This window comes from Pavona decussata, unplaced genomic scaffold (assembly GCF_977016875.1).
Source record: "Pavona decussata unplaced genomic scaffold, jaPavDecu1.1 SCAFFOLD_61, whole genome shotgun sequence".
NCBI classification, from domain to species: domain Eukaryota; kingdom Metazoa; phylum Cnidaria; class Anthozoa; order Scleractinia; family Agariciidae; genus Pavona; species Pavona decussata.
Window position 1 is genome coordinate 3625868 of NW_028145482.1, and position 10782 is coordinate 3636649.

The 10782-nt window shown below is 38.3% G+C and overlaps 1 protein-coding gene across 1 annotated transcript; it reads right to left on the bottom strand.

The window, feature by feature from the left end:
• Positions 1 to 854: 854 nt before the first annotated feature.
• Positions 855 to 10644, bottom strand: LOC146479153 (serine/threonine-protein kinase Kist-like). Its single transcript, XM_085111414.1, has 8 exons — positions 10202 to 10644; positions 8597 to 8874; positions 7701 to 7796; positions 7472 to 7594; positions 6139 to 6242; positions 5339 to 5499; positions 3792 to 3868; positions 855 to 1421 (listed from the first exon to the last, which is right to left on the bottom strand). The coding sequence occupies exons 1-8, from the start codon at positions 10491 to 10493 to the stop codon at positions 1170 to 1172; spliced, it is 1383 nt and encodes a 460-aa protein (XP_084967540.1). The 5' UTR covers positions 10494 to 10644; the 3' UTR covers positions 855 to 1169.
• Positions 10645 to 10782: the final 138 nt, after the last annotated feature.

Here is a 10782-nt window from a genome sequence, read left to right on the forward strand (position 1 = left end):
TTGCAATTTACTGATCTCATGTGAACTAAACCAAACTACCGAATTAAACTATTAAACAGCCAAAATTAAAAATACTGAAGTCGGCAAGTGATTCCTTTCTAAAGACTTTTATTTCTTTCTCGTCTTACTACTCTCAAAAACTTGGCCTTCGCAGAAGTGTTTACAATGTCTGTGCTGCTAGGAACTTCATTAATTCAATACGTACTCCAGACAGTCTATAAAAATTTATAACGTAATCAGACAAAACATAGCCCTTTACACGGTTCATGGCCAAGTTTAGAATCGACTTCATTTTTTCATAAGCACCCCAGGATCTCCACTCGAGAGCTTCGAATTCATTTTAATAACTTGTAATGCTTTGGCATTCCGCCTGCCAACTGGTCAAAGCGTGTCGACGTAAGCATTTGGTTTGCTCTGTGGTCGTTCATCAAAAATATTTAAAGGTTTGAAGGAATGAGATATTGCTTGAGGGTAAAAGGCGAGTGACAGGATGCCACAAACTTAACTGCAAAATGTGGTATTGAACTATATTTACGACAGGACATACCGATACAAAGAAACAACACAATCTTAACCAGCTTGTTTGAAATTATCCTGCGCGTAGACGTCTGCCCTAAGGAAATAAAAGACGCTTGCACGTGGGCTAGCTTCAAATACGCATGACAACGACTCCAACACGATCCGAAGTAGCGTTTAGCTTTCTCTTGACGAGAACCTTGGTCAACCCAGCATCGAAGACAACAAACAAACTATATCCGGCCACAAATATCTCAGCGGCGGAATTCAAAGGAATAGTTACAACATTACTGCTTTTTAAAGCAATTATGAATATGCCAAAAATTTCAACGCATAAGTTAACAAGTTTAAAATCTTTTATTAGCTCGAGACGTTTTTAATAATAAACCTCCTTAGACGGTCGTACAAAGCAGAAAGTGTGTGTGATTAAGATCGTTATTCCAGATAACGGTGTTGCAAAATGGAGGGGGTGGGGGGAGGGGGAGGGGGAGTGAGGTAAATCTCACTTTCAGAACAGGAGATTCAAACTGATCCTAAAGGAATAAAAAGAAACTTCTCTGAAGGGAAAGGAATCTATTGTGTCTGAAGAAATGCAGTACCTTCTTACCACAAGTTAAATGTGTTTTACTTCTAGATCCGCATCAATGTCATGGCTAGAAATCAGTTTTCATACATTTTCCATAATTGTCCTTGAGAGAATCGCGACTTCGTTTTCCAACATGACCTGGTCGCTCATTGTCATCACTTGCCTGCTTCTCGGAGATATCAGGATAAAAAACTCCAGGAAGACTAGCTTTGCCAGTGGGATAATAGCTCGTAATTACTGTCCTGCCATTGAATATCCATCCAGTGAGGGCTCTGTGAGCCTGCGAACAGTCATCAGCGTCAGTGTACTCAACCAATACCTGTGAAACCAAAAGAAGCATACTGTATGAACTTTAACAGCTGACGGATTTTTTAGCGCATTGTTAAAGTACCCATTAAACGCTTATTCATTGTTTAAGTTATCTGAGTCGCCTCTCTCCTTCCTTCCTCTCCCCAGCAGGGCACCACATGGCAATTCCATGCCATATAGACTGCGTAGCAAGCATTTCCACTGTTTTCTTCTGAACTTATTTAACTTCAGTTAAGTCTATAGTGTATATTGATCTAAAGCCTCGAATGTATATTTCAATGGGAATCCAAACCAAAACCAATCAAACCAAAACCAAAACCAATCGCCGCACGCGTTTTCCCGCGCTTGGCGCCAGTTACATGTATTTGCCTCGAATTCTGATTGGCTCGTTGCCGTTGTTTACATCTGTAACGATTGGCCAGAGTAATTGCTTTGGGTTTGGTTTAACGACACTCAATTGGAAACGGCTCGATACACTTTAAAAGGACTTACCATACTTGACGCCAACGTAGCAAACTAACATTAGAATTTCCATTTATTGCGCTTTGCGTAAAGTAATTGATTGTAGCTCGATTGCATTGACACAGAAAGCCGCGAGCGCACGAGTTGGCGTGTAAGAAAGTTATTAATTATGCAGGAAATCGACATGTATTTCAACTTTTCACATTTTACTTTTAAATTCCAAAATAACTTTTCCAATCCAAAAGTGACAAAAAAAAGACAACTTTTAGTTTTATTTGATTCTAACTTAAGCCCAAGGACGTGAAGACGTTAGCGAAACAACTCGTAGGCGAAACGACCGCAATTCGTTCGAAGTGTTCTGAACTTTTGCGCCACGGATTCTCCACTCTTGAAAGAAACTGACCTTACATTTTTGGAAATACGGTCTAATTTCAAATTGAATGTTGTGCCGCACGCAAATGATGGACTAGAGAATTACCTCTGCAGTGCATGTTACAATATTTCGTTGGAAACGAAACAGGATACCATTATCACCTACCGTTTTAAAATTCCCGCGCGGCGCCATGTTGAATTTGATGACGCCATATGATTGCCAATGTTTTAAGAAAGCCACAAGGTCTTTTGTGTGCAGCAATAAACCATATTCATATTCTCATTATTGAACTGGATCTACAACCCTGGCCAAAATTGTCGGGACGATTTCCAAAATTCAACACGAAATACCTCCCCTCCCTGCCCCCATGCAATGTTGTCATGTTGCTGTGTCTATGTACAGTCAGAATGATTTCAGTGGCTATCAACATTGCTTGGGGGAGGGGGACTTCCAAAAATTCGCAACGACAACGCCAGTAAGCTTATGACGACTGGTTATAGGATGTCCAAATCACAAATGTACACTGCAAACGCTATTCTCGTATCTGCCCCGGAAAATATTGGCCGAGATTGTAGCTTGCAATGGAAACTCTTGCATGTGAAAAGCTCCCCTGCAAGCTACTTCCAGTTCAATTCCAAGAATACGAATGGTCTATTGGTCACCCATATGGGCATATAATTCATGGTAAGGTAAGGGTGACTATATGGAGGGTTAGGTTAGGGTTAAGTGGGTGACTATATGGTACCTTAACATGAATTACTTGCATATGACTGACGTCATAAAATCCAAAATGGTGGCACAAACGAAAATTGAAAGCGAAGATAAGAACACTCATGTCCATTTCTTTGTATACTGAAATATTCTTCTTACTTGCTAAAAACAAAATTAATTGTATTGAAGACTTTATTTCTAAAGATTTACATTGTGATGCCAATTTGTTATAACAGTCGAGGTTCCCTTTGAACGGATCCCGATTGCCCACTTGGTCACATTATCCCGAAGAAGAAAGAAACTAAGTAGCAACTTAGAAACAAAACCGCACATCGCCCGGAGATTAAGACTGATAGATTTAAAAATGCTTTTGTAAATAGGCTTATTTTTAGATATAATTTTTAATCTTTCTATTATCTATATACTGTATGTTTACTTCTAACAATAAATGTAACTTAAGATATGTCCTTTTATCTTGGGGGGAATAAAGATTGGTGGATTGAAAAACGCTTTAAACGCGCAAAATAAACAAACAAACAATCAAACAACAACAACAAGGAAACGTAACACTTGCTAACCAATGCAGGCAACATCTAAAACTCGCACAAAGCAAGGCGCCTGCGCGCAACAATTTGAATAAGAATAAAGTAGAATCAGGGATACGCAAATTTCATGTAATCCTCAGGTACCAATCGATCTTGTTGCAGGCGAAGGGAGGTTCAGTGGTTTGGGATTTTCTTGTTGTAATACCCTTTTAATCATTTTAGGTTAAAAAGTACAATATAAATCATTAAATCAATAACGTATCATTCCACACAATGTTTCATAAATCACCTTTCCATCACGACCTCTTGTGAGACCTCGCACAACACCAAACGTTGCACACATCTCTTCTACATCCTTCAGACAATCTACACAAAAGAACAATGTGACGCGGTGTCGTTAGACAAGAGAATTTGTTCTTTTAATCGCACCTCCCAACGCTGACCGTTAGATCAACCAATCGCGTGCATCGAGTTTTAGTTTTCGTGTGCTAACGGCGTTAGGTTCTACGGCGAGTTAAACATTACTCCGCAGGTTGCAAAGTTACTAACTTGTTACATGGTGGAAAAAGCTTAGAGATCGAGCAAAGAACTAACAGCATCGTTGAATAATTGTTGAATAGAAAAGGAGGGTAATTGAGAAGCATACTTACTTTATAGGACAAAACTAATCACACAGGCTGTTAAAAAGTTGTAATGAGTACGCGTGCGCGACCGTAGAGTTACCAACGAATAGCAAACAGAGAGACAGCCAATCAAATTCACGGATTTGCAGTAAGTAAGTACTAAGTATGTAATTTTTAGTGCGCATGCGTTTTAGTAAACATGTGGTCTGATCGTTTGAAAGCATTGATTGTACAATTTTAAAGAGACACAGTATATTCTCACGGGTTATTTCCAAAGGAAATTGAAAAGTTTTTTCCATTTTTTCCTACTTCTTTAATTTTTTCGATAGATTATGTAGAAATGCACTTAAAACTTGGGGAGAAATTGAAACACTATTATACCACAACGTTGATTTCCAGTTCTCCTGGGCGTTTTCTCGTGTAGTTATAATTAACAATTATTCGCCGAAGGCGAAGTAAATATTGGTGAATATTCCCCGAGACGAAGGGTTTTTTATCACAATTTTTTTTATCACAATTAGCAAAATTTTCATCTCTTGCCTTCGAAAAGTATTACCTCGGACTTAGCTGCATCTTTAGTGCCTTTCGGAATTGCATTTTCTTTCATCCTACTTACTTCTTTTTCAGAAATGTCAATAAATAGCTAAGCGGCCATTTTGAAAGTTAGTGCTCCCGCTATAATCACCTCGTGCGAGGTGATTATAGCAGGATATGACGCAATCCTCGACCAATCAGATCAACAGAATCTCTATAAACACCTGAGTAATTATACTAACATCAATTATTTTATAACAGGTTGGTTGTATACAAGCAAGCTGTCCTTAGGAAGCTGTCCTTTTTAACAATTTTGACTCGTTTGTCGGTAAAGGGTGAAAAGTTTTCGATGAATTTGTTCAAGATCTCGAAACACAGTTTTTTGAACAAAGAGACTGGTCAAGGAAGAAAATAAAATAAAATCATGAAAAATGTTCAAATAAAAATAACGTGTTAAAAAATAAAATAAAATACTGAAAACCTTCATAAATTTTGTCGCACACACAAGAATGTGTAAGTGTACAACCAGCCTAAATGACGATCAACCCATGAAAAATACACCACATTGTTACAGAGTTATAACCGAGGCAATCAGAGGTCCTGCTCATCAAAGGTTATTTTATAATTCTTTAGTAAGACGTTGGAGCCAAAAACTAAATGCAAACAAAGAGATTCGCACCGTTTTCTGGACAGATATTGTCTAGCAGCAAAGTCGTGGATGGAAGCAGCATCATGTCTGCCAAACTCAGAACAGATTGATGGTCATCTGCAGATTCCAGGAACTTATGCTGGATCGCAACAGAAGGTGCTGGCCTCAGCTCAGGTCTGCATTTTATCATCCTGGTAATAAACAAGCAAAGCATACCTCATTATACAGAAATTTTAGCCACATAACAGGTTACATGTATCAGTCTAATAACAATAGTTTTTTGGCTCGATTTGAATCGCTGGATTAATGTTCTCTGTTTGTGGGGTCGACTGTAGACTGTGCTTATTCATGGCTGTTGGTTGTAAAATTAGCCTTTCTAAACAAACAAACAAACAAACAAACAGGGAACAACAAAGTTCATTATTGTGCTCATTAATTCGTTCAAAACCCCTAAATGATAATTCTATACTGGATACTGCCATTTAACAGCACATTCAACTATACAGTAGATGACAAAACCTCTGGTCAAATTCTTGTGAGTCTCGTGAAAGGTTTTTGCAGAAAAAAGGCCATATATCTTGTGATTACACACTGCTGTATGAGCAGAAAACAAATGTGACATACAGTTGCAGCTAAATACAAAAACAAAGGCATGTGGGTGCAATTACAATGACAAAGAGGAAGAAACTTTAAAATACTTTGATTGAAATATGGTCCCAGTTATGAGTTCAAAGACTCCTAACTGAAATTCCTCGACGTTTTGTTCTCTCGTTCCTTAAGATCTGCATGTACTACTTGTAGTAACAGTTTACAGCAACGGTTGTATTTACCTCTCAACAAGGTCAAGAAATAATTCATGCTCAGATTGTGTGATCTTTCTTCCATCTCTGGGCAGTTGACTTTGAATTTCCTTGAAATGAATGCAACGCCCATCCTACATAAAAAAACAACGAACAAACAAAACAAATATATAAAAACTGTTCAATTGAGGCCTTACACTGCTGTTTAAAAACTAAAAACTAAAAACTGAAATCCAAGCTTTCGCCGATCAACGGCATCATCAGGGAACGATGATGCCGTTGATCGGCGAAAGCTTGGATTTCAGTTTTTAGTTTTTAGTTTTTAAAAAGGCAGTGTAAGGCCTCAATTGAACAGTTTTTATATATTTTTAACCATGCTGCTGAAGGACAACATGAACAGATTATTGAAACAAAACAAAACAAAAATAAAGAAAACCAATAAAAAAGGGAATCAGAAAATAGTTTACCCCTTAACACTAACAGTGATCAGCATCAAATTTCTCCTTGTAATATCAATGCTTATTCAACCTCTGAGGTCATGGGAATTAAGGATATCATCACCCAAGGTGAATTTTCTCAATGTTAATTTTACAGTGCGGCGCAGCTTACCGTAGCCACTCAGCAAACTTTTTTTTTACAAGTTAGCCATAAAATACAAAACGACATGTTTCAATAATTCCTTGTTGCGTCACTTGCCTGTTGGACTTTGCAAGAAGGCGTGACTGTTAATCAAATTCACATATCCTGATTGGCTAACTTGTAAAAAAGGGTTGTTGGGTGGCCCAGTAAGGCGTGTTGCACTGTAATAATGTTTTTTTTTCTCCAGTACTTTTATAGACTCTTTATAAGAAACATATAGGGACAAGATAGGAGAAATTTATTCTTTGATGTCAGGAGTTAAAGGGTTAATTAGGCCATCATTGTCAGCCAAATATTAAAACTTTGTGAAAGTTAACACATGAGGCATAATTCCATCGGTTTAGAGTATTGCTTGTTTTTGCACTATGATTTTCAACATTAACACATCCCCACTAGATATATGTTTTGTTTTTTCCTGACAAAGCAGCCTTTTCATTCAAAGGACAGATGAGGAGAAGCATTGGTACTGCTGGTATAATTTAGATTGTTTGCCTTCCAAGGGTGAGATTTTTCAAACAGGGTGATTCTTTAAAGGAGGACCATTATTTTACATATTAAACATGGTATTAAACATATAGATGTCAATACCTTCCCATTCAAAGGGCAAATGAGGAAAAGGAGAAGCATTGCTGGTATTCATATTGTCTTCCTTCCAAGGGTATGATTTTTCAAACAGGGTGATTCTTTGAGGGAGGACTATTACTTTATGGTATTAAACATGTACCTCTGCCTTTGAGCACGTTTCACAACATGGGTTGTCTATTTTAACTCTGTCTGCTGGTTTTCCTGTGTATATGTACCAAAGTACAAAAGCAAAACTCCAGGTATCACTGGCACAACAGCATCTCTGTGGAAGTGAAACAAACAGACATTTTTCTACATGTGAAGTTACTTCAATTTAGTCATGAGCGACTGTGTCAAAGATTAAAATAATAATTATTTCTCACACTCACTGAAGTACTCCTATCAGCAGTGCCTTCATCAAGCAATCTGTTCCACACTTGTGTCTCAGGGGATTGGTAGCCAGGACTCTGAATTGGCTGATAAGGCTGGAGAATGGAGACATAAGAGAGATTAAGAACTGGATTAACAGCAAACAGTAAAGGTGAGATTTGTGTTTATGTTCTCTCCAAAAAAAAAGTACGGGACATAGATGAGAAATTACTGCAAAACAATTCTGGCCTTTGGTGCTAACCCAAAACTACTCAATTTTCCTGAGAAAGTTAAAACAAAGAGTGGCAAATGTAGCCATAAATGTGGTCATGTGGTCATTTCTGCTGTTTCCCATTTGGGTTAACATACTTGTTGTTCTAATTCACCAGTGTTGATCAAGACCAGCCATGAACCCCTGACTTTCAGATTTTCTAACTGAAATGCTTATCAATAGTCTGATGAGCCAACCACTACTCTGCCCTCACTCCTTGTTGATTTATGTCTCTTCTTTGATTCACTCATTTCATCCCATTCCAGCTGGGACATAAATGTCCCACTCACAATGGAATCCATTTATTAAAAACTGGATCATTGTATAATGCAATACCAGGGATTTGATTGGCTTAGCTGCCATGGTATATGAGCCATTATACCATTCCTGAGAAATAGCGACCATTAAATAATAATTATTTTCTTGCTGACAATTATTGTCAGCAAGATCTAGTGATATTTCTGATTTTTTTTTAACAAAACAATTATCCCACTTATGCTTGTTGGATATGAGATGATCATGGCCATCTCGGCACTACACGCCTTGTTGGGTATCTATCATCTCGTATCCAATGTGTGCCTTGTGGAATAATAATTTTTGTTAAGTATAAAGCACAGATTATTAAAAGAGTACAATGCATCTTACTTGATTTCCCTGCAGAAAGCTGAGACCAAAGTCCACAAGCTGAAACATGCCTCTGTTTGCATTCCACATGACATTTGACATCTTGACGTCACCATGAACAACCTTGCTAGTGGCTAGAAAACTCAGAGCCCTGAAAATATGCCCGGAACATTCCTTGATAACGTAGAGAGGAAGGCCTTTCCCTGAGTTCATAAGTAAGATGTGGTGAAGATTGTAACTCAGCCTTTCGTGAACTAAATGCATCAGACCTTTATGAGAGAAGTAATCCAGCAATTGCACTAAATGGAAAAGAAAAAGTAACATTAATGTACAGGGTTGTAGAAAATAATTGGCTGCTAAGGAAATTCACCACCTTTCTTTGCTATCTAGGCAGGCTTCTTTGCTGGGTATTTATATATCTTATTCGATGGTTTTACATATAATACGCGCGGATATTTTGCGAGTTGCGTAGTATTTTTCCGAGCCCCGAAGGGGCGAGGAAAAATACGAGCAATGAGCAAAATGTCCGCGAGTATTATATGTAAAACCATCGAATAAGAGATTTATTATTCCACTACAAAAAGATTTTGTTATTTTGGCTTCTCTGTTTTGGTAACAGTTTTCAAATGCACCCGGCATCAACTGTCCATCGGTATATGGCGCGTACGAATGATGTAAACAACACAGAAAGCCAGTTAAATGTCTTTAATTTGATTAGATAAAATGAAAAGGTAAATGACAAGTGAAACTTGTTTTCGAGTCTGCATCGTTTCAAAAACTATTCTTCGTCCAGTCCGGACATTGTTGCTCCTTTTTTCTGCCTTTTCCGTCCGTATTCGCTCTGTTGTAAACCGGTCAAACCGGGACACTACAGTGTATTACGGTCTCATATTTTGCGCGTTCTCTTGACCTTATTTGGTGAAATGACATAATAGTGGAATAATAAATTTACATATAGCATAGCATTTCCTCCTGGGGGGACTCCTATATAAAAGTGACAGAGGTGATTACCAGAAAAATTGAATTTAACCCCTAAATGGTACGGAAATTCTGTTTTGTGGCTGTGGTCAGAACAATTTTTTACCCCCAAGAGATACCAAATCAGTTGACTGACATTTACTTCCTCTCATATTTTTCAGCTCAATATCCTAAAAGGTACCACCATACCTCTGACGGAAGTTTTACGTTCCCTAAGGGGTGCCAACCCATAAATTTTAACTCCTAAAAGGTATGACGATTACTTCCGTCACTATTTTATGGGAGTCCCCCTGCCGAGCATTTCTCTTCAGAGAAGGAGGAAGAGGGGATGCCCCAAGAACAATGGGAGGCTGTCTAATGTTGGAAGAGTTGAAAGGTGTGGACTGTTCATGGGACAGAGCCAAAGCAGTAGCAAGGAATCATGTAAAATGGCATGTATACATCAGTTCAAATACGCGTCATATTACCCTCCTAAAAATGACTGTGTGGGAGTAACAATGCAATCACGATAAACAGAAGCACAAGGAAGTTAGCTTGCACTGGACTAATAACTTTTTGTAAATGCATGACACGGTTTAGACACACATGTATTGTGCTTATACTTGGGTTGTTGGTGTAACAGGCTTTAGCTAGCTTCGGCAAACTCACCTACATAGCACTTGTAGTCGGGATCTCTTTGGCGACTCAAATACTCCAGAATTTCCATTTCATTGGCACCGGCAGCCTCAAACTGTGGTCCTTGTTTGAAGATCTTAACAGCCGCTTTGACATCTCGAGGTTTCCTTTGCCTGTTGTTAGAAGTGAAGGTCCCAACAGCTTCAACAACCACGCTACATGTCCCTGTTCCTAAACGACGACCAAGTTTCCATGTGTAATCTGCACACTGTAAAACTTTTCCTTCAAATTCGTTGGAACTCGAGTCCCTCGCCATCGCTATCATGATTTTTCAACTGCTCGACTATGACCAAAACCTTCATCTTGATTTCTTTTACAACGTTTTACAACGTGAAGCATTTTCGTTCAAAGAATCTTGGAAATGAGCTTAGTTTCAAACAAGATAATCAGTTCTAACTTCCTTACCGCCATTTTGTAAACACGTGAACTATTTTAATAGGGAGGAGAGGGTGGTATTGTGGAGAAGCTCAAAAGTGGCGAAAACGTCGTGAATGGAGTTCAAACATTTTGTTTCTTGATTTCATTTATGTTAAAAATATTAATAATACTTTTCC